The following is a 24,786-nucleotide window of genomic DNA, read 5'->3' as shown; positions in this document are numbered from 1 at the left end:
GCTTTTAGGGCTCTGCAGCCCTGAGTTGGATGCCCTTCTTCATTATGGTAAGCACAACGCCTACCAACGTTTCTTCTCATGAATTCCCCTAGTGTTCTTGTCGGTCCTCTAAAATATGGTTGGTTTCGTATTTGATCCAAGACTTTGTGGATCGGGACTCAGAATATGGTCGTTACTGCCTGTTTTGCCGTCAAGTCCGTTTCTTGTTTGGTTGGTCCGTTGTTACCTCGACTTCACTTCGGCGAGCCGTTTCCTTTCTCCTGCTTTATTTCTTTATTTCCCGATGTATCCTCCTCGGCTCTGGCGTACTTCTCTATTCTCGCCATGAGTTCTTCCATGTTTTTTGGCAATATCTTTGCCAAAGATTTCCGTAGTGGGTAGTCATCTTTCAGGCCATTCTTGAAGGACACGACCGCCACCTCTTGGTTGCAGTCGGGTATTCGATTGAACACCTCATAGTACTTTTTTGCGTAGGCCCTAAGGCCTTCATCCTTGGCGATCTTTAAAGCCATCAGTGCGTCGACCCTCAAGGGTTGTAGTTTATTTGTCACAAACCTGGCCACGAACGTCTTGGCCAGGCCCTCCCAAGTCTTTACACTTCCCTTCGGTAGTTTATGGAACCAATCTGATGCAATTTCCCTGAAGGATGAGGGGAATACTTTGCAGAGCAACGGCTCGTTCCCACTATATAACGCCATTGAATTCAGGTATAGGCCAACGTAAAAACTGGGATTTGACTTATCATCATATATTTGGAACCTCGGCATACTGAATCTCTTTGGTGCTTGAAATTTGCCCAGTTCCACTGAGAACGGTGTCTTCGGCTTAACCAGGGAAGTTCCTCGGCTTCAGCATTATGTTGTTTCCTCTTGAGGTAATCTCTCAAGTCTTCTTTACTCCTCCCTGGAGCTCGGTTATCTTTGGACTTCAATCTTTTTGGCACACTACTTTCAGCCTCGTGGTGGGCTCGTTTTGATCTCTCTCCATGTGTTGTGTCAAAGCAAAGCGCCTGCCCTTGAACATGTCGATGTTTTTTGGGCTCTGGGTCCTTCGTGTGATACGTTCTTCGGGACTCCTCTCGTCTCGGCTCCTCTCGTCCGACTTCTCTAGAAGGTCGGTGAGAGTGTCTTCCGCTCCTGGCGTGCTGAGGGACTTCGGGAATTGTTTTTCCTCCTCCCTTCTGGGTATTAGTTGCTGGCATCGGCGTATCCTGCAGCGGGTATGGTGGCTGCATGACATTGTTTTGCATCATGAAGTTGACGACCGACTGTAGGTCTGCCAACTTGTTCGCCAATTCTTTTACTTCCTCATCCCTCCATAGGCACCTCTCCCTCCATACGTGAAGGTTGTCTTCTTGATAGTACTTTCCTTAGTCTGTTTTCTTCAAAGTATCGCCCTCCTGGCCGACATCTTTTTCACCGTGGCCTTGGTCATGAGTTTCTGCATTGTGGTTGTCTCCTTCAACATCAAGGTCAATTGGTCTGCCACTCCCAGCAGGAGTGCCGCCCTCAATGTTTTCCTTCTGTCCGTTACTGGCCATCTATTCTTCTAAGATTCCCACAGACGGCGCCAAATTGTGTGAGTGATTTTCTGACTACACTGCCCGCCTAGTAATCAGCTGGAGAGCACCAGCAGAATTGATGGATTCAGCTAACCTGCAACAGAAAGCAAAGGCTCCGGCGGTGGCTCTTCCACCCGGGGGCACTCTGACGATCAAGTCAGTATATCTCTCAAAGATAATCAAGTACTAAACTCACTATTCAAAGCATAAAACTGCATACCTTAGACCCATGGGGGTGCCTCTCTTTTATAGCCAACTCAATCCTGATCCCACTAGAAGCCTGACTTCTATGGACTCTCATTCAGTGCTTACTTTAGATTTCTCAAGAGATAAAGAGAAACTCCCTAAGAGCTTTATCCTTATCTTAGCTAAGTCTCATCTTTACTCTAGGACTCCTGCCCCTTATCTTTTATCCATTTATCTCGGATTCCGATATCTTCGGAGATAACCTCAGCCTTGCCGAGATAACCTCGGCGTCACAACCTAGACACGCGGCACCTCGGCTGACACGTCAGCGTCACTTTGCCACGTGTTGGTATTCAGAAAATACATCCACACACACACACACACACACACACACACATATATATATATATATATATATTTATTTATAACAAATGATAGGTAATTTTTTAGTTAAAATTATCACAATTTATGCTTCAAAAATAAGATTATGCATTTTGTGTTAATATTAAGCATTCCTATACCGAAACATTTTTTAACCACAAAATATATAAACATAATTTTGTTTTTGAATTACAAATTATTGTAATTCTATTAAAAAATTACATAACATTTATCAAAAAATATATATAATATATATCACAAAAGTACATAACTAAAATGTATATTATACACACCGTAAAATAGTTGTCCTCCCAAAATTAAGCTTCAAGCTTAAGTATTTCCAATGGCATTGCTGTCGCACTTGAATTTTCACTTTTAATGATTATTCAAAAAAATCTTTCAAGGGTCTAAATAAAGTAATAAAATTAAAACCGTTGCTATTAAAAACTCATAGTTTATTGTGAAGAGTTGAACATGTGAACTTCTCAACAAGCAAATTTATTGTTTGGCTTAGAAAAAACATTTTGCAACTCAAATCAGTATTTTAACTTTATTTTCAATTTCTTGTAAAAATATACATTAATTTTTTTTATCATGAAAATAACCGTTGTTATCTCACTTAACAATTTTCTTATATTTTATCACCAAAAAAAAAAAAAAATCTTTACGAATTGTATACAGTAAGAGAAAATTTATTTTCCATTTATTTTCCTTTTAGTTTAATTTCTACCACTCTCCTTTTATCAAATAGTAATGACATATAAATAAAAAAATTCAATATAAACTAATGTGACAAAACGTCAACATTTCTCATTTTAAAACAAACCACCTATAAAAATAAATTTATTGAGTAATGCTATGAAACTTAAAAAAATTATAAAAATTTTGATGCAATACTTACATGGATATGAAGACCCACATCACATACGGGACTCAAACCACCAATGTGAATAATGTGTCAAATTTTTGATAAACATTTAAAAATCTCTAGCATTTTTTAATGACATGCCATATTATTCTTGTATAGTGTTTTTTTGTATAAATTTTAAGGCACTAATACGAATGGTCTATTTTTGAAATTTTTGGACTAATAGGCCCAAGCTTAAATGATTTTGGGTCAAAAAGATTAGGGGGACTTACCAGCCGGTCCCATGGAAACAAATTAATACCTACCAAGTCCTGCCCTATTTCAGTTTCCAAGTTTACCCCTGAATGTCACACCACACGCATGAATCAAAAAATATATCACGAGGTCTCCCCTGTGCGCGTGAAACACACGCTCCTTCTCAATTGTTCTGATTTGAAAACTATTCTGAGGCGATTTGGAAACCATTCTGAGGCGATTTGTGATTTGGAAATTGAAACAAACGAAGAGATTTTCCCTGTATTTCAAATCATTTCCAAAGAAATCACCTCTGTTTCGATCAATAATCTGATTCCGAACAGATCCCTAGCAAATCCTTTACCGTTTCGATCTATATTTCCTGTTTGGCTCATCTTCAACAAACATGCGAATTAAACGTGAGTCGTATTCATCTTCCGTTCTTCTTTTATAACTATAATTAAGTGATATTGAACTTCATAATAATCACATCTTCATGTTCATTTCCTATAGAATAACAGATTTGCTTATTTTGCCCAATTCAGTGAGAAAATTTGCTATAAGAATGATAGATTTGCTTAACTTTCTTAATTGAGTCATAAAATTTGTTATAATGATGGATTTGCTTCCCTTCTTCGTTCATAACGGTAATTGAGTTATAAAATTCACTATACAATGATGGATTTGTTTACTTTTGCTAATTCAGTGATAAAATTTGATATACAATAACAGATTTGATTACTTTGCCCAATTTTGTGAGAAAAATTGCTATAATAATGGTAGGTTTGCTTAATTTTCCTAATTGAGTGATAAAATTTGTTATAATAATGGATTTGCTTCTCTTCTTATTTCATAACTATGGATTTGCTTCCCTTCTTCTTTTATAACTATAATTGAGTAATAAAATTCAACTTGAAGATGTTTTTAATGTGTATCTTACAGTACTAATTTATGAGTGATATTCAACTTCATTATAATCACATCTTCATGTTCATTTGCTATACAATGATGGATTTGCTTACTTTTGCTAATTTAGTGATAAAATTTGCTATACAATGCCAGATTTGCTTACTTTGCCCCAATCAGTGAGAAAATTTGCTATAAGAATGATAGATTTGCTTAATTTTTCTAATTGAGTGATAAAATTTGTTATAACGATGGATTTGCTTCCCTTCTTCTTTCATAGCTATAATTGAGTGATAAAATTCGACTTGAAGCTATTTTGAATCTGTACCATACAGTATTAATTTATAAGTGATATTCAACATCATAACAATCACACCTTTATGTTCATTTGCTATACAATGATGCATTTTCTTACTTCTGCTAATTCAGTGATAAAATTTGCTATACAATTGTTTTCATCTTCATCATGATAATTCATGTTCTTTTGCAATTTGGAATCTAAACTTTGCTATACACTTATATATTTGCTTAATTTGCATAATAGATTAATAAATTCTTCTTAGTTTGCCTAGTTCAGTGATAAAATTCTTCTTAATTTTCAATGTTCATGCTCAATGTTTTTCTACAGATGTTGCCAGTCATCATAAAAGATTACGTCGTCGAGAAACAAGTTTCTCAAAGAAGAAAAAGATTGAAAAAGTTGAGTTTGTTATAGAGCCAACAACACATGAAAGTGAAAATCAACTACAAGTTAAACCTGAATCTAACATTGACAATGAGGAGCCCAAACAAGAACAACTGAAACAACCTACAGGGCTCCACAAACCGAGAGGGAAGAAAAAAATTAATGGAAGAAAAACTAGGACTGAACAGGTACATGATAATGAAGCAAAATATGTCTACCGTTCCAACATTCAATCTCTTATCAAATTTTTCAAGACAACAAAACTCAGAGAGAAACATTTGACAGTATTGAGAAAGACACCTTTTTCACTTCTGGTTGATACATTGAGTGAAAACAAGGTTAAAAGAAGAGATTCAATTAAATATGATGATGTGGTTGCAAAAATTTTACAAACTTACCAAATGGATGGAACCACATTTGAAATTGTCGGGAAGAAGCTGAAGTTGAAAAGAAATTACTTCAAATTAATTTTTGGGATTGCATGTGGACAAAAGAAGATGAATCTTGCATACGGAAGAAAAAATGAGGTAGCTATGGTGCAAAGAAGGAAAATAACCGAGAGCAGAATGACAAGCGTTTCAATCCAAAAGTTGATAATGAAACTTTTGAGAAGTAACAACAATGAAGATGTAGAAGATGTCGTTGGGCTTGTGTGCCTTCTGGTTTGTTTACTTTTGTTGTATCCGGGTACTGGGACAACAATTGTTTGGGGGTTCATGAAATACCTCGAGAATATTGACGAAATGAAGTCTTATGATTGGTGTGGCACAGCAAAACAACATCTTACAAGATCAATAGCACGCAACATCAACCAAATTGATAGAGTGTGCGGATGTGTGATCATCTTATTGGTAAGTAAATACCTCACTTACAACTTATAAACTATAATATTTACATTTACTAAATACTAATTTATAACATTTTTTTTGTCCTCGACAGTATTGGATATGTGAGCATGCAAAGATCATCAAACCAAATGACAAGAACCCAATCCCAAGATTTGCAAGATGGAACATTACACATCTGGGACAACAATTGGCAAAGTCATCCTTACATGATCTGAAACATATTGAGGTATCCGTTGATATCCTTTGTTTTGTTTAAACAAATATTAGATTTTGTTATGCAGTGATAAATTTTAGGAAGACTGATAAATTCTTCTTAATCTTCTTGGTGTCTCATTTGTGGTAGAAAAATTATTTAGGTATTTCATCTGTGCTAGGAAATTATTCAATAAACAAGTTTTATCAGTGTATAACCTTTATTTCTTTAATTGAGTGATGAATTTTGCTATGCAGCGATAAATTTTGATATGGGCTGATAACTTTTTGCTCACAGTTATAAGTTTTCTTACTAAGCTTCATTGAGTGATAAATTTTTCTTAATGTTGCTAATTCACTGATAAAACTTGTTATCATGAAGCAAATCACTAGTCTTATTATACATTTGAATCACCGAATGATAAATTATTACTTAACTTTGCGTCATATCATTCTTTTTAATAATTTTCATTCATGTAGGAGAGCAATTTGAAAGACACAATTGAAGAACAGAACATATACAAACAACTGCAATCACAAACAGATGATGAGCATGAAGATGAAGAATGTAACTTTGAGGAACAAGAGGAGACTGAATTATCTGAAAAGAAAGAAGAACCAATTATCACAAAGATATCCAGTCTCAGTCCAGGAAGAAATTCACCGAATCCCAAGCATAAAACCGGTGCTCGAAAAAAGAGGAAATCAACAACATTGCAATCAAAAAAGAATGCAAGAAGGAAAGGCAACTTTCAGCATGAAACTGAAGAAGGTCCAGTTCATGTGCAAAGAAATGAGCTTTCTTTTGACAACCTAGAAAATGATGAAGAAGAAACAATGATCAAACAGAAAGTTGGTTCAACAACTTCCCCGGGATTCAAGCATCAAACACCGACTGAAAAGAGGAAAGCAAAAAAGAAACTTGCCTATGAAACAAATATCTACCATGTGAAAATTAATGAACATACCTTTCAGAAACTAGAAGAGAATGTCCTGATAATCCAAAGGCTAGAAATGGAGAAGGCAAGAATCCAAGCAGAAAATGATGAGCTTAAGGACCAACTCATGAAGCTCAGTAAACAAATGGAAGAACAGAGCAAGAAAGCAAAGATACAAATGGAAGTGAAAGATGTGGAAATGGTGCTACTTAATGAGAGAATTGCAATGTTGGTTGAATCAAATCTCCACCTGGACAGTGAAGAAGAACAAATCGCAGTTGAAATTGAAGCCACCACGCCCAAAACATCACCTCTTGTGAGCTCAATGATAAAAAGGGTGAAAAATAGAGAAACAAGAAAAGAGCACAAAGATCCAGATTTTTGGTACATAACGAAAAGATAACCAAAGCAAAACAAGACAGTTGATGAAGTAGAACCAATGGTTGAAGAAAGTGCAAAGACCAGAAAAGAAGAGCCAACACAACATCAACATCCAACAAAACAAATTGACACTTCCTATCCAGTGTTTCACAAATTGCCAAAGAAATTAAGGATGAAACTCACTAGTCTTTGGGCAACAAAAACCAGCAGGTAAGAACATGATTTGGTCCTAAAATTTCCATATTTGGAATCTAAATTTTAGTATATGGTCATACATTTATTAATGTATAACCTTTGTTTACTTCATTCATTGATAAATTTTGTTATACAGTGATAAAATTTGCTACATAGTGATAAATTTTACTTAATTTGTTTGGTGGAGTGATATATTTTGCTAAATCTCATCTATGGTATCCAATTATTTAGACATTTCAGTTTAAGTTCTCTACTTTATTCCATTGTTCGGATTTGATACATCAAGTAAAATTTGATGCTCAATTTGTTCCCCTAACCTTTGTTTCGTTAATTGAGCAACAAATTTTGGTATACAGTGATAAATTTTGTTTTCACATTTGCAGTTATCCAATCTTACAAGGAAAGGAAGTAAGCAGCTATTTATACTTTGATGATATTGACAAAATAGTCAAATGCGAAGAACTTTCTGGAAATGTAAAATCAAATCCCTATTTGTGCATATATCAATTGTAATACCAAATAATAATTCTCTCATTAACCTTGTTTGCTTTTGTTTTTACAACAGGCAATAAATGCATACAAGGAAATCTTAATGACAGAAGAGCAATCAAAACCAAAGTTCAGCCTCAGCTCACAAGCAGAAACAACATATATATTTACTACATCATGCCATGTAAGTAAATTACATATATATATATATATATATATATTTCATTACGATATCATCCATTCCCCTTGTCTAAATCAAATGCATAAGTTCTCATTCATCCAGTCTTATAGCGATAAAATCACCATTAACGAATAACATTGTAACCAAAACTAATATATTTGCAAAACACAGTATTTGTTTACCACAAAGGATGAGGCAGAAACAAATCAATTGTTGAACAACATGATGTTAGAAGTTGTCAAGGAAAGATATATTCTTTTCCCAATTTTCAATGAAAAGCATTGGACGTTGTTGGTACTCGATACTGAAAATGGCTCATGGAAGTTTTACAATTCAATGAGACCAAGCACAGAAACAGATAACCACTTAAATGAGGCAAACAAAGTGGTAAAACACCAATTAATTATGATATCATCCATTCCCCTTGTCTATATCAAATTTTATTATGCATTTATTTGTCAAACACCAATTAATTATTAATATATTTTGCAGAGAAAGGTTATTGAAAAATACCTTCAACATCACAATCCCAAACTCATTGAAGGTAACAAGTTTCATGAAGAAACAAAAATTGCAATGAATTGTCCCCAACAAGTTGATCATTCGTAAGTTTCTGAAAACCAAAACACATTACATTGATAAAATTATCATTGATAACTACTAACTTTGTTTTTCCAATGTCATCGTAGACTTGATTGTGGCGTCATAGTTTGTTACCTCATGAGAGAATATGTCTGTAACAAAGACATCTTTCCAAACTTAACAAAGGAGGAGTGCCACCAAATCAAAGCAGATATCATAGAGGCTTTGTTGACTAGCCAACAGACAGACGCCCAGCAAATCGTTGATGAGACAATAGAAGCGGTGCTTGAAGACAAGGAGTTTTGGGACACAATACACAATGACAACAATGCTTGAATAATTTTGGACAAACATTATAATCATTTTGGTTCTTACTTTGCTTCAATGAATATTACAATGCTTGGTTGTTACAATGTCAAATTTGCTTCAATGAAACATTCAGTCTTTTTTAACCATATTGTCACCAGATATGACTTTTGATATAGGTCTTGTTTTATGCAAATTTCATTCAAAAAATTAATTATGATATGATTATTTGTGTCAAATTTAAATTTTAATAACAGGTTTGAAGTCACTATACTGATAAATTTATTTTTTTATAGTGTTTTGTTTTCACTCATAAATTTATCCATGTTTCAACAAATTTATCACTGTAAACACTGATAAATTTTTTACTGTTTAAACAAAAAAACCAGCACCTCTCTCTCCCATTTTTTTTTTCCAAACTCAATTAAACAGTGAAAATTTTACCTAAATTTTTTCCAAACTCAATTAAACAAAGCACTATAAATAAATAAAAAATTTACCTAAATTGAAAATTAAAACACATACACTATTACATTGTTTTGATCATTGTAAAATTTTTAAAAATTAGATATAAGTACAGTTAGAATAAATTTGTAAAAAAGAAAACCATTATTTGTAGTTACTTACACATGAGCTCAAGAATGTTGAAAAGTCATATTATAATTTTACAATGCAAAATACTAATATTTAAGAATTAAGTGTTATTAAAATGCTCAAGAATGCTCAAGAGTGTTCTCATGTTTATAAAATGCTCAAGAATGTTCTCATGTTCATCTGAACATGAGAACACTGAAGCATTTTCTAGACTGAAATTTTGAACAATTTAAACTGAAAATGAATTGCAAAACTCAAAATATATTGCTATTGTAGCAAGATATTTGCCACTGATAAAAAAAAACTACTATTGTAAAATCTCTCTCTCTCCCCCTCTCTCTCTCTCTGTCATTCAAGTAAACAAAACACTATAAAAAAAATAAAACACTATTACATTGTTTACCTAAAAAAAAACACTATTACATTGTTTTCCCAATTCAAGTAAACAAAACATTATAAAAAAAATAAAAAATTTACCTAAATTAAAATTAAAACATAAACAGTATTACATTGTTTTGATCATTTTGGTTCTTAATTTGCTGCAATGAAACATTCAATGTTTTGTACTTAATTACATTCAATGTTTAGAATACATTCATTGAAAAAAAAAAATTAAAAAAATTATTCAATTTTAGAATATATTTAATGTTTATAAAGAAACACTGATAAAACTTGAATATATTTATAAAAAAAAAAAATTTACAATACATTCGTAAAAAAAAAATTAAAAAAATTATTTGTACTTAATTACACATGAGCTCAAGAATGTTGAAAGATCATACTATAGTTTTAATTTTTTTTTAAATTTAATAAGTATTTTATTTCAATACCAAATATAATATGTTTATATTTCATCTGAATATGAATATGAGAAAAGCTGAAGCATTTTCTAAACTGAAATGTTGAACAATTTAAATTGAAAATGAATTGCAAAACTCAAAATATCTTCCTATTGTACCAAGATATTTGCCATTGATAAATTTATCACCGATAAAAAAAAATAGTACTATTTGAACACAATATATTTGCCAGACAGGGGAAACAAAAGCGTGAGTCACGTAATTGAAGCCATGTTTTTCTCATTCTCCACCGTCGGCGAATCCCTTCCACTCTCAAGCAAAACAACGAACACAACTCAGGCGATTCGAGCACCAAATCAACCGATTCGAACAAAAAATTCGAGGAAACATGCCTGTAAAGCGTAAGCAACTGAAACCCATATTTCTCTCCCTGGTCAAACACATTTTCAAAAACCCTAGATATGGTTCAATTACAACTTGCAAATTTGAACAATATTAGGGCATTTTCGAAAAATAAAACTTGTGAATATGTAAAATGTTCGTTGATCAAGTGATAAGGGTGTTGATTTTCAAGTTCAAAATTATATTCATTTTAAAATATTTTTTTTTAAAATCTTTGATACAAAAAAAATCAGCTAACAAACAAGCAGGGAGTCGGTTCAAGAGACTAAAGTAGGGAGTGGTTCAAGATATTAAAATGAGTTGTTCACATATATAGTAATTAGAACGGTGCACACGCTACATGTGTGTAATTTTTTATATATTAAATTTTGTGTGACTTTTGTTTAATATTTGATTGATAATAACTTGCATCCTTCTTTTGATATATTTTATTTTATTTTTTATTTGCTTATTTCACTATGTCCAATTTCTCAAAAATTGCAATTTTTTTACACCTTATGGATTAATTTTTTGTCTGATTTTTGTTTAATATTTGATTCATTATAAACTACACCTCTCTTTTTGTAACTCAATGATCTTTACCAAACTTAAATATACAAATCATGCTGTTCATGTAACCTACAAATAGAACCTTGCAATACTTTTACCTTATAATAGAAGTGCATCAAATCAAGGCATCTACCCTGATAAACCTTTTTTCTGTTGTACGACTCAAACCAATTTATAGATTTGATATTTAAACCATACTATAGGGTGTGGTTCTATAACTGTTTGTTTCTATAAGAGAGTAACTGACATTAACTAACTGACATCAAGTAAGATTTTATTAGTCTTTAATTTGATAATTTGTTGGTTTTAAATTATCAAACCAACTCATAACTTTGGTTCACATACCAAACCAACTGATAAATTTATTACTTACACATCCATCTCCATTTCTATATAGGGATACATTTGCAAAAATTTGATGTAGGCAGAAGATGATTGACACAATAGTCAATAGACTCACAAACTTAAACAAATTTGATCTCTTTTGGGGAAGAATTTGCCTCAGTCTATTTTTCTTCTTTTTCTTTTTTGTTGCTGAATTTATCTCAGGGATAAATTAGGATAATTTTCATAATTCTTCTTATTCTTATTTGATTGTTTGAATTATTTTGTTTGCTAACTAACAAAATGAATCCAGAGCAATTATGAATATATTCAAGTTTTATCAGTGTTTCTTTGCTTAATTAAATGATAATTTTGTCATATATTCATAAATTTTGCATGGTTTGCCTAATTCATTCATATACCTTTTTCATATAGATGTTGCGAGTTCTCGTAAAAGATTATCTAAGCCAGAAACAAGATCTTGTACTGAAAAAAGACAAAAGCGAGAAAAGCAAGACAACAATGAGACAAAAAAACAAGAAGATAACAAAGAGGAAACTACAAGAACAACAACAACAATCAAACAACAAGAAATGGTGAAAAGACAGAGACATTAGAAACAAGAACCTGCAGATGAAGCTCAAAAACAAGCAGAAGCAAAAGAAAAAATAAGCGAACAGCAACAACCCATTGAAGGTAAAAAACAATAGCAACTTATATAGATGTCACACGTGAATTGGTGCAATGAATTCCTTCCTAACTATTGCCACATGCATCTGACCCAACCCAATTGAGTCCTCTGTTTTGCTGATCATTATTAGAACTCTTCACTATATAAACTTTGTTTACTTAATTACGTAATAAATTTTGTAATAATTCTTCTTATTCTTCTTTGATTGTTTGAATTATTTTGTTTCCTAGCTAACAAAACCAATACAAAGGAATTACAAATATATTCAAGTTCTATCAGTGTTTCTTTGGTTAATTAAATGATAAATTTGGTTGTATATCCATAAATTTTGCATGGTTTGCTTACTTCATTAATATCCTTCTTTTATATAGCTGTTGTGAGCTCTCTCATGACATTATCTATGCCAGAAAGAAGATCTTTACTAGCAAAAACCCAAAAGCAAGAAGAGAAACAAAACAAAAAAAAAAAATAATAAGTCAACAAAAAGAAAACTGCAAGAAAAGCAACAAGAACCACACAACAAGAAAGGGAGAAAAGACAGAGACATTAGAAACAAGAATCTGCAGATGAAGCTCAAAAACAAGCAAAAGCAAAAGAAAGAATAAAGAAACATCAACAATCCATTGAAGGTAAAAAACAATAGCAACTTATATACATGTCACAAATGAATTGGTCCAATGAATTCATTCTCAACTATTGCCACATGCTTCTGACCCAATTCAATTGAGTGGTCTGTTTTGCTGATCATTATTAGAACTCTTCACTGTATAAGCTTTGTTTGCTTAATTACATTAAAAAATTTGTCATAATTCTTCTTATTCTTCTTTCATTGTTTGAATTATTTTGTTTGCTAGCTAACAAAATCAATACAGAGAAATTATGAACATATTCAAGTTTTATCAGTGTTTCTTTGCTTAATTAAATGATAAATTTGGTTGTATATCCATAAATTTTGCATGGTTTGCCTACTTCATTGATATCCTTCTTTTATATAGATGTTGTGAGATCTCTCATGACATTATCTATGCTAGAGAGAATATCTTTAACAGCAAAAACCCAAAAGCAATAAGAGAAAGACAAGAAAGAGACAAAAACAAGGACAACAGAAGGAAACAACAGAATGATGAACCTGCAAATGAAAAGGAAACAGCAACAGGACGAAAAAAAAGGTAATAGCAACAAGAGAAACAACCAGCAAACAGGAAGAAATGAAGAAATGACAGAGACAGCAGAAGGATGAACCTGCAAATGAAGCTCAAAAACAAGGGCAACAAAAAGAAACAATAACCAAACACCAACAACAAAAAAGAGCAGAAACAAGAACCAAGCCCCAACAAAACAAACAAGAACCAAACCAGCACAAACCAAAAGGCAAGAAGAAAATAGAGCAAAGAAAAACAAGAAGTGATCAAATTCATGACCGTGAAGCAAAATATGTGTACCGCTCAAACATGCTATCCCTCATCAGATTCTTCAATGCCACGAAACTTGAAAAGGAGCATTTCCAAATATTGAAAAAGACTCCCTTCTTCCTTCTGGTTGACATTTTGTCAAAGCAAAAGCTGCAAAAAGCAGATTCAATAAAATATGATGATGTGGTTGCAAAAATCTTGCAAACATACCAAATGGATGGAACCACATTTCAAATTGGAGGGAAAAAGCTGAAGTTGAAAAGAAATGATTTCAAGTTAATTTTTGGGATTGCATGTGGACAAAAGAAGATGCATCTTGTATATGGAAGAAAAGATGACATAGATTTGGTAAAAAGAAGGAAAATAAGAGAGAATAGAATGACAAGTGCTTCAATCCAAAAGTTGATAACCAAACTTTTGAGAAGCAAGAAGAAGGAAGACAGAGGGGATGTTGTGAGGCTTGTGTGCCTCTTGATTTGCTTACTCTTGTTATATCCTGTTACTGGCACTACAATTGGTTGGGGGTTCATGAAATATCTTGAAGATATTGACAAAATGAAGTCTTATGATTGGTGCGACGCAGCAAAGCAACAACTCACAAAATTAATAGAAAGAAACATCAACCAAATTGATAAAGTGTCTGGATGTGTGATGGTCATATTGGTAAGTAAATATCTCACTTATAACTTATGAACTATAATATTTACGTTTACTAACTACTTGTTTATAACATTTTTTTTGTCTTCAACGGTATTGGATATGCGAACACACAAGCACCATCAAACCTAATGCCAAAAATGCAATCCCAAGATTTGCTAAATGGAACATCACATGTTTGGGACAGAAATTGGCAAGTTCATCCTTGCAAGAGCAAAAAGATATTGTGGTATGCAATGCTAACCTCTGTTTTGTTTAAACAAATGATAGATTTTCTTATGCAGTGATAAATTTTTGTTCACACTGATATATTTATTTAATTTGCCTAATTAAGTGACAATTTTCCCTTAGTATACCTAATTGAGTGATAAATTCTTTTATCCAGTGAATGTTTTTCTATTTGTCTACTGTGCATAAGTTTTGTTTAATATTTACTTTCTTTGTGTTACTTTATATTCGACTAGAATTGATTAGGTTTCTGTATTGATAAATTTATCCGTAAAAATGAATTGAATTAGACATTTTGTCTTATATTTACTTTTTTAGCTTACTTTTGCTAATTCAGTGATAAAATTTGATATACAATGACAGGTTTGCTTACTATGCCCAGTTCACTGATAAAATGTGCTATAACAATCATAGATTTCTTTAATTTTCCTAATTGAGTGATAAAATTTGCTATGAGAAATTTATCTCTAAAATTTGTATTATATCATTCATTTTTTTAATTTTCATCTATATAGGATAACAATTTGAAGCACACAGATGAAGAGAAAAAAACATACTGAATGTTGATAAGAGAAATTCAGGATGAAGATAAAGATGAAGATGCTGATTTTCAGCAACAAAATCAGGCTGAAATTTCTGAAATAGAAGAACAAACATTGACTGAAGACAAATCCAAACATAAAACATGGGAATCAATTCCACACAAAATATGCCCTGAGAAGAAAAAGAAAACAGTACCCTTTGAATCACAAAAGAGTGAAGGAAACAAAGTTGACAAAGAGCCTGAAGTGGATCCAAATCTGGTAGAAGTACTTGTTTTTGAGAGGATAGAAGACGACATGCTCAAAATGGAAAAGTTAAAAATGGAAAGGGACATCCTTCAAACTGCAAATAATAACCTGCAGCAGCAACTCAACAAGCTGAAAAATGAAATTTAAGAACAGCACAAAAAACAAATGCAAAGGAAAGATGAAGAAATCAAAATACTCCATGAGAGAATTGCAACATTGGCTGAGGCAAACAAGTACTCGGAAGAACAACACACACAACAGCAGCCTGCAATCAAGAAATTGAAAACTTCAAACGAAATTTTCAACATCCTACCAGAAAAATCAAGGCAAAATCTCATTACACATTGGGTGAATACAAAAAAAAAAAGAAAAAGTAACAATCTTCTCTCTTGACTCCTGTAGTTTACTTTTGCCAACTGTTTATCATTAACTCATATTGAATTTATAAGTATCAAATATTCCAAAAATATTAATAAATTTATTATTCCAACACTAATAACCTTTTTTTCAAGGATCAACCAGTGTGGCAAGGATCTCACCATGGAACCTATGTCTACTTAAATGACATTGACAAAATATTGAAGGGTCAAGATTTGGCAGGCATTGTAAGTTGAATTTGTAACTCATTAAAATAATATTTTAGTGTTTGATTTATATTAATTCCTTGTTTTGTTTTTTGTTTTCAACACAGGTAATAGATGCATATGCAGAGCATTTGATTGCACAAAAACAAGGCACAACATCATTCGTATTCATTTCAAGTTGCCATGTAAGTAACTAGTTTGCTTAACTAAGGAACGACACTTGTGTTGTTTTTTATCAGTGTATAACCTCTATTTTCTTAACTGAGTAACTATTTTGACCTTGTTATTGTGGCGCCACAGTATGAGTAAATCCCATACTTTGATTAAAAACTTTGGGAACTTTTTTGGGTTTTCAAAACTACTACGTATGATATTGAGAACTTCAACAAATATTGAGATGTGTTAAAATTGAAATAGCTTGATTATATGCTATGATGTTGCAGGACATAGTTCACTTTCATTTTGTTAGTGGTGAAGCCTCATAGAGCTCATGTTTGATGTAATTTATTAAGTAACAGACAGCTTTCATTACAACTATGAAATAGAGAGAATCATGATATATATATATATATATTAGTAGATGTGCACACTCACATGAGTGTACTTCAAATAAGCAGTATGGATATATAGCCTGTTACAGATCACCTATGAATATTTACATAATGAAAGAGAAGCATAGTATAAATATATTAGGGGATATAAAGATCCATTTCACATGGAGGAGAAAAAAAGCCCTCAAGACACCAATAGATGTGTTCCTTTTATATGTAGTATACATGAATTTTGCAATGCACTGATACATTTTGATATGGATTGATAAAAATTTTGATCATAGTGACAAAAAGTTTCATACTCACCACCTATTTAATTTGAAAAAGTTTAAAGTTAAATTAACATTATTTTTTTTATTTATATTTGTTAGCACTTGTTCACTACAAAAGATGAGGAAGCAAGACAAAGAATGCTGAACAAAATGATGCCAGAAGCCATGAAAGCAAGATACCTTCTCTTCCCAATCCACCAAAATTTTCACTGGACAATACTTGTCCTTGACATTGAAGAAGCTACATGGAAATTCTATAATTCGATGAGACCAAGGGGAACAGTTACTAAAGATCCACACTTCAATGCTGCAAATGAAGTGGTAAAAATCTTTTCACTATCAAACTTACCATTAATCCAATACATAAATCCTGATCCATGCTTAATTATACATCAAAAATTTATACAGTAATATATTTATCATTCTTTAAATCCATGGTTTCTCATTAATTGTTCCAACTGACTTTCTAATACAACAATCATAGAAATGTATATGTTGCAGAGAGAGATTATTCAAAAATACATGAAGGATGAGTACCCAACTCTCATTCAACCTGATAAGTTTCAACAGCAGACAGAGAACGTCATCAACACACCACAGCAAGAAGACACATCGTAAGTTTATCAATAACAAAACAATGTTATTAAAAAAAAAAAAAAAGCAACAAAACCAAATTATAATATTTTGTTTTCAAAATGTTTTTGCAGGCTTGATTGCGAAATCTTTGTTTGCTACATCATAAGGCAATATGTTTCCAATAACAACATAATGCGTACTTTTTCCAAGGAACAATGCAATCAATTGAGAGCTAATATGTTAAGTATCTTCTTGACTGACCAACAAGATGCTCAACGACAAATACCTGGTGAAAACATTGATGACTTGCATCTGCAATAATCAACAAATCTGGAATAGAAGAAAAGGAAACACTAATTCATTTGGTTGTTAGAATGTCAATACTTCATACATTTTGCTTGTTTGCTTGTTACAGTGTTACCTGTATTTTGATGATTTTGGTTTTTACTTTCCTCCAATGAATGTTACAATGTTTCATTGTTACAATGTCAAAGTTATGGACAATGCTTGGTTATTACAATATCAAAGTTATGGACAATGCTTGCTTGTTACAATCTCAAATTTGCTTCAATGAAACATTCAGTCTTTTTTAGCCATATCGTTACCAGACCTGGCTTTTCATATCAGTCTTGTTATTCAAATTTCATTCAAAAAATTGATTCTAATCTGAGTATTTGTGTTGAATTTAAAGGTTAATAACAGGTTTGGAGTCGCTATACTGATAAATTTATTTTTTATAGTGATTTGTTTACCCTGATAAATTTATCACTGTTTCAACAAATTTATTGCTGTAAACACTGATAAATTTACCAATGTTCAAACAAAAAAACCAGCGACTCTCTCTCTCTCTCTCATATTCTTTTTCCCCAATTCAAGTAAACAAAACGCTATAAAAAAAATAAAAAATTTACCTAATTGAAAATTAAAGCACAAGCACTATTACATTGTCCAAATTGAAAATTAAAATACTGTTACAATTTGTAGATATTCCCAACTTTGAGAATGAATGTAAGAACATGCCATTCTTGGTGATTTCGCAATAATCAAAACCATTTGATACTTCAGTTAAACAACTCAAACATCCAAAGCTAGCTTCTGAGTGACCACAAAACAGTATGCAGACTGAGAACTTGTTGCTAAACCAGATAAACATGGCAGTTGATCTAAAAATTTTTGCTTTTTAAAGGAGTTAACACAGCAGATATGCAATTATGTATTCTAGAGATTTGATCTACACCTTTGTATTGTGGAAATTTTTCCTGAAAAAACTAGATAACTCCAGACAATGATAAATTTATCACTGTAGGAAAGAACATTTACTTGGATATGACAGTGATAAATTTATCAACCACTGACATAAATGAAATAAACCATCAACTCTTCCCACACAATAAGTGATAAATTTATCATTCTTCAAAATAACAAAATTCAAGAACCACATTAATGGTGCATTTATCATTCTTACAAAAAATTAATCCATCAACTTGTCCAAACCAACCAGTGATAAATTTATCACTTTATAAAACACCAAAAAATAGCAACTACATTTAACCCAAATCAATAATATAAATCTGTGAAACTTAATCCTGTCAAAATATCTGCAAAAAATATATTTTTGGTCAACAAATTCCTCAATCATTCAATGTGAGTACCAAAATGATACATCTTTCAAAAAATACTCAATTATTCAATGCAAGTAACACCTCTCAACTCTCAAACAAAGTAATTCAATTAAAATCAATACAACTAAAGCAAAGCTTGTTTACATGTCTTCCGATTTTGAGTTCCCATCTTTCCACACCTACTACATCTAATTCTCTTGATTTCGGCCTTAGAAGGTATTCTCACTGTTCTTGGACGTCCAGCTGGTCTCTTACAAAGAGGAGGTAAAACAACGTCATCATCAACAACTACATTTGGCTTCCACATACTAGGAACTGGATAGATAGAATGTGAATAAGAATCACAATAACTACTAACACGGTAGTAATCATCAAGAAAGCAATTCAGATCCTTCCCACTCCTCTTTATAGCACAAAAACCATGTTTGCAAGGAAAACAATCAATTTCCCACAATCGACAAGAACAACAACGTTTCCCAATATCAACCATAACTGAATAATCTAATTGGATTTCATAAATGTCATCGCTACATTTCTTAACTATCCATGCTTTTGTATCATTAAAAGCTTCTTCCAACTTTTTCTCTGCAAAATGACAAACAATACGATTCCACTTATTCCCAACTTCTCCCCTTCTTGAAAATTACTCCATTAGTTTCACCCGTATAGTATCAACAAGACTAGTTGAAAACAAATGGCGTTCATCCCTAATCCATGAATTAAAAGATTCTGCAGCATTTGTGCACATTTCACCATACCTCTTGCCTTGAAAATAAGCGTTACACCAACACTCATTAGGCAAATCCTCAAGAAACTTCCCAACACTACAACCACAACGACCCTTAAATTGTTCAAATAGCTCATTAAACAACTCAATAGTAGGAGCATATGCGCATCTACTAAAAAGAGTAAGCAAATACTCTTTAGATTCACGACTCTTCACTGACAAATAAGTCTTCAAGTTTGTCTTCAAATGCATTAGACAAAAAGAATGAGAAGAAAATGGAAAGACCTCAGCTAAAGCTTTCAGCAAACCTCTATGTCGATCAGTAACAAATGCAATATCCCTCTCCGGAGTCAAAATACCTAATAACTTTGACAAGAACCAATGCCAACTGTCATAACTTTCACTATCAACAATAGCAAAACATAACGGATATAAACCTACAAACAAAATATATATACACGTTATCAGTAACAAATAAAAAAATTACAAAAAGAAAATCAAAACACAAAGTATATGATATATAGCACCAGCCATAGATAAATTTATCACTGTATAAATATAAAAATTTAACAAAAGTATACAGCATAAATTTATCACTAATAGATTGATCATACTCAATAATCAGCACTATCCAGTAACAAAAATGATAGAATTATCACTGTTTCAATAATAATAACACAAAGACACAAAATATTCCTTGGTTACCATCTTTTGCCGTAGCAGCCAATAAACAACCTTTGTGTCTTCCTTTCAAGAAAGTTCCATCAAGCATCAACACAGGCCTACAATACTTGAAACCATGAATACATGCCTCAAAAGCAAAAAACAAGCATTTGAAATGTCTTCCTTTACTATCAATATCAAATTCCATATCAAAAACACTCCCCGGATTGCAAGCATTAGCAACATCAACATACCAACGAAGATCATCAAATGATGATGAATAGTCACCAAAAACAAGACCCCTTTCTTTTTCAACACCCATCCAAGCTCGCCGATAAGAAACTTCTGCTCCATAATAGTCCTTGAAATCACAAACCATCTCACTAACCGATGTCAAAGCCTTATTACGAATATCACTTGAAATTAGCCCACCAATCATACTTGAAGTCATCCTAGCATGTTGAATTGCACGAAAAGAAGATCCACAAGTATGAACATCATCAAATTGTTTAATAACAAAAGCTTTACTATAATTTTCCACTCTAGCATGCACACTCCATAAACATTCCAAATCAGCCCTTCTCTTACAATGAACAGTGACACGATCCTTATCATTCTTAACAAAATCAAAATTAAAACCGGAATGAATAGAATACTTTGACAACGCATCTCGAAATTCAATAACTCCTTGAGCAAACCGTTGTTCCACTCCTTTCATACAATTAACAAACCCATCAGAGAGTAAAGGTTTCCGTTGATTTGAATAAAATGAAGGCAAAAAATCAGTTTCACAAACAACACTACTACTACTACTACTACTACTACTACTACTATTACTACTACTACTAGCTTCACCATCACAAATCATATAACCTTCACCCAAAGAACAACACTTTACAAAAATATCAATACGATGAATATCACAAGAAAGTGCCAGTCCAACCATAACCTCCAAATCCTCTTCACTTTGAAGACCACATGAAGAATGTCCAGCCATTGAATACGATATATTCAAAAAACTACCAACTAGCTCACTCTACTTTGCACACAATTTATATACTAAATCCTTGAAATTAAATCCATCATTATACTTGATAACCAATGTCACATCTCTAAACTTACACATAAGAAACAAACAATTCTCCATCACTATAAATCCTGCAACAAACAACAATTACATTTCAACAAACAACCCAAACACCCTAAAACAAAATCAAATACAGTGATAAAATTATCAACCAACTCAAACACATCCAAAAACCAACACTCATAACTTTAACAGTTAACACCACCAAAGACCAAGAACAGTAAATAAGGCTTACACTTATTAGACTTGGTAACTCAATTTGAATCTTATATTATGCAACCTTCTCATCTCCTATTCCCATACTCACTCATAAATTTATCATTGTTGAAAAAGTTAATCCAACATCATCCCCAAAATACACAGTGATAAAATTATTACTGTATAAAATAACAAACCAATACCTGTGTTCAATCAACACAATTTCGTAACCAAACAAAATAAAAAACTAAAATTTAATCAACAAATACATATCTCAAAACTTTCAATATCATGATCAAAACACAAATTCAATCGCAACAGAAACAACAGAGTAACAACAATATCACCACAAAATCAAAATCACCTACTCAAACTAAAAAGAACCAAAACATTGAAATTGAAATCAAAATCAAACATACCAGTCAACCTAACTACACATCACAAAATGTAACTATACACCAAACGCGAAATCGCAAATAGGAAGAATCACCAAGCACGCAATCGCAAATCACAAATCGCGAAGATACACCAAGCGCGAAATCAGAAATCACGAAGCTCCACAATAATACAATAGCAAATCGTGAAGTTCCACAGAAATCCAAATCACAAACACAATATTTTGATGGAACATCCAAACATAAACGCGCCAGAACAGGGGAGGGGTAAAATGGTACAAAAAAAAAGACTCAGGACCTATTGGTGCGCAAGATCAAAAGTCAGGACTAAGAGGGGAATAAGTGCAAAACTCAGGACCGGCCAGTAAAAAACTCAAAAGATTATTTGTTCAAATTGTCACATATTTGTTCAAATGTCAATTATCTATTCAAATGTGTACACATGTGATCTTTTTATCTATTCAAAGTCACTTTTATGTCCATATCACCACCACTAGTTGTCAGCCATTGGTTGCCAGCTACTTTTCCAACTAATTTTTTAAGGACTTTTTTTATATCGATAACTTTTCAATGCATGCTCTTATTATGAAAAAGTTTCAAATCTTAAACTAAATAATATACAACCCCATAAAAATAAAATTTCCACCAATTAACTCTAAATTTTATGTATGAATAAAGAAAACAATAGTCAACATAAATATCACGACCTGGCAAAGCTTAAAAGGTCAGTTGCAATCGGAACCTTGACTTCCCTTCTCGATATTAAACTCACCAAACACGTATTTCATTGCATTTCAAATTAAATTTTTTTTTGGAGGACATTTCAAATAAAATTGACCACCAACATCTACACATATATTCATCAAATACAATATTTTTGTTTATTTATTTATTTTTAAAATTTGATAATTAATTATAAAAACTTCTAAAATACTATTTTTAAATTTACCGACACAGACGTGATAGCAAGTTGGTATTGATATTACCCCTAAAATATCAAATTTTTTTTTTTAAAACAAAAAACTAGTTAAAAATTTAAGTAGTTATAAAAGTATCCACTTGATATTACATTGGAGATAATACTATTAGGTGACTTGCTGTGTTATTTTACTCCCGTCCGTGTTAAGTAAAATTTTAGCTACACCAAGCCTTTTCAGTACACCAAGAAACAATGAAGAAAAATTACATATCAGTGTATTTTTATAAAATAATAACAGATTAATAAAACAAATTATTAATATTAATAATTAAAAATAAAAATTTTAAAAGTACATTGGATTGTAATATTTCCAAACAATTATAAATACCAATGTTTGAGTGTCAAATTTAATCCAGAAAAAAAAGTGAAAAGAGGAGTAATTATTCTCTAATTTTATAGCATTATGTTATGCTGTTAACGTGATATTTTAATTATAATGACATGGTTGAATAATTTATAAGATAATATTAACTTATTTTTATTACGCAATTGAGAGATTAGAAATTACCCGCTTAGTGTGAATCTTGTGTCAATTTGATCTCTAATATTAAATTGTGTCAATTTAGTCCCTAATTTTTAAATTGTGTTAATTTAATCCCTAATATATAAAATTACTTTAATTTAGTCCCGGTCTCCAATATATAAAAAAATATTTTAATTTAATCTGTCAATATTTAAATTGCGTATGAAAGATTAAATCGAAACATTTTTCATATATCAAAAATTATAGAGTAAACTACCAGTAGGTCCTAATAGTTGGACTTAATTCCTATCAAATCCTATTGAAAATAAGTCTTGATAAAATTGTTGTTAAAAATAATTTTTTTGTGACAATTTATTATATATGCCGCTAAAAATTGGCAATTGGTGAATTTTTTTGTCATCATTTTTATAAATTATCTTTAAAACTGACAATTAGTAACCTTTTTTCATGACAAAATTTTCCCATAGAACCTATTAGATAATAAGTTCACTTATTAGGACCTACACGTAAATACTCCAAAATTATATTAAAACAATTTATATATTAGAGACTAAATTAATATAGGGTACTCGATTCAAAAATTCAAAATTCAATTTTGTTTGTTTAAAAATACAGGCGGTGAAACAATTTGTCCGAAAGGACAAGCTCAATCAAATTGATCAAAATATCCTTCCTTATATATATACTAGTGTATGCTTGTACCTAAAGGCACGGTATAAATAATATTAAGATTAAAATATGCAGTTATAAAAATATATTTAACAGACTGTACTCTACAATTCTAAACAAATCAAATATAAAAAAAATTAAATATCAAATAATGTACACCAGCCAGTGCTCTGCAATTTAAAAAAAAAATTAAAACTAAAATGCACACTAGTTAGTACTACTGATGCCAATCAAATTATAACAATATAAGAAAAACAAACATTATATTGTCATACACCAAAAGAATATGTTAAAACTTTATTAAAAAAAGTGGGTTAAAACTTTACAGAATATGTATGCTTTACAAAAGATGTGTCAATAACATGTTTTCAAACATGTGTTTGGCCAAACTTCCTTCTCATTACTTTCAAAAAAGTCTTTGTATCAACTTGTATGTATCTCCCATGAGGAACATGCACAACAATCTAGTAATTTGTGAAAACAAAAAAAATATATATATATATATATATATATAGATTGGTATATTTGTTGGAAATATACAAATCAAAATACTTTGAGATTGAAACTACCTTATTACATCCCTATCGAAACAAGCTAG

The 24,786-nt window shown here is 31.7% G+C and overlaps 3 protein-coding genes across 4 annotated transcripts; 2 read left to right on the top strand and 1 right to left on the bottom strand.

Moving 5' to 3' along the window:
- The first annotated feature begins 3,254 nt into the window (after window positions 1-3,254).
- LOC145790309 (uncharacterized) lies at window positions 3,255-7,853 on the top strand. Its single transcript, XM_082868061.1, has 4 exons — window positions 3,255-5,672; window positions 5,761-5,895; window positions 6,342-7,390; window positions 7,759-7,853. The coding sequence occupies exons 1-3, from the start codon at window positions 5,223-5,225 to the stop codon at window positions 7,200-7,202; spliced, it is 1,446 nt and encodes a 481-aa protein (XP_082724187.1). The 5' UTR covers window positions 3,255-5,222; the 3' UTR covers window positions 7,203-7,390; window positions 7,759-7,853.
- Window positions 7,854-7,940: 87 nt separating this feature from the next.
- Window positions 7,941-9,085, top strand: LOC114302705 (uncharacterized). 2 transcript variants are annotated; one of them, XR_014328992.1, is made up of 3 exons: window positions 7,941-8,048; window positions 8,538-8,650; window positions 8,735-9,076. XR_014328992.1 is itself a non-coding variant. In XM_082868062.1 (3 exons), the coding sequence occupies exons 1-3, from the start codon at window positions 8,268-8,270 to the stop codon at window positions 8,961-8,963; spliced, it is 507 nt and encodes a 168-aa protein (XP_082724188.1). In that variant the 5' UTR covers window positions 8,246-8,267; the 3' UTR covers window positions 8,964-9,085. The 2 variants fall into 2 exon arrangements, 1 of the variants encoding a protein (XP_082724188.1); XM_082868062.1 differs by lacking the exon at window positions 7,941-8,048 and adding an exon at window positions 8,246-8,432 and having other exon boundaries at window positions 8,735-9,085.
- Window positions 9,086-19,110: 10,025 nt separating this feature from the next.
- LOC114288916 (uncharacterized) lies at window positions 19,111-21,373 on the bottom strand. The gene is made up of 4 exons (XM_082872435.1): window positions 21,193-21,373; window positions 20,419-21,087; window positions 19,668-20,150; window positions 19,111-19,571 (listed from the first exon to the last, which is right to left on the bottom strand). Exons 1-4 carry the CDS (start codon window positions 21,371-21,373, stop codon window positions 19,111-19,113), a joined length of 1,794 nt encoding a protein of 597 aa, XP_082728561.1.
- Between the last annotated feature and the right edge of the window lie 3,413 nt (window positions 21,374-24,786).

This window comes from Camellia sinensis, chromosome 5 (genome assembly GCF_055761805.1).
Source record: "Camellia sinensis isolate YWXY chromosome 5, ASM5576180v1, whole genome shotgun sequence".
NCBI lineage: Eukaryota > Viridiplantae > Streptophyta > Magnoliopsida > Ericales > Theaceae > Camellia > Camellia sinensis.
This window is presented reverse-complemented; position numbering and strand designations above follow the sequence as displayed.

Excerpts from the sequence above, each read along its gene's own strand:
- LOC145790309 (XM_082868061.1), top strand. The coding sequence starts at position 5,223 with ATGGATGGAACCACATTTGAAATTGTCGGGAAGAAGCTGAAGTTGAAA. Across the intron at positions 5,673-5,760 it reads GATGTGTGATCATCTTATTG|TATTGGATATGTGAGCATGC; the intron begins GTAAGTAAATAC and ends TGTCCTCGACAG. Across the intron at positions 5,896-6,341 it reads ATGATCTGAAACATATTGAG|GAGAGCAATTTGAAAGACAC; the intron begins GTATCCGTTGAT and ends TCATTCATGTAG.
- LOC114302705 (XM_082868062.1), top strand. The coding sequence starts at position 8,268 with ATGATGTTAGAAGTTGTCAAGGAAAGATATATTCTTTTCCCAATTTTC. Across the intron at positions 8,433-8,537 it reads TAAATGAGGCAAACAAAGTG|AGAAAGGTTATTGAAAAATA; the intron begins GTAAAACACCAA and ends TATATTTTGCAG. Across the intron at positions 8,651-8,734 it reads CCCCAACAAGTTGATCATTC|ACTTGATTGTGGCGTCATAG; the intron begins GTAAGTTTCTGA and ends ATGTCATCGTAG.
- LOC114288916 (XM_082872435.1), bottom strand. The coding sequence starts at position 21,373 with ATGGCTGGACATTCTTCATGTGGTCTTCAAAGTGAAGAGGATTTGGAG. Across the intron at positions 21,088-21,192 it reads TAATAGTAGTAGTAGTAGTA|GAGTGGAACAACGGTTTGCT; the intron begins GTAGTAGTAGTA and ends ATTGTATGAAAG. Across the intron at positions 20,151-20,418 it reads GGCTGCTACGGCAAAAGATG|GTTTATATCCGTTATGTTTT; the intron begins GTAACCAAGGAA and ends TTTTGTTTGTAG.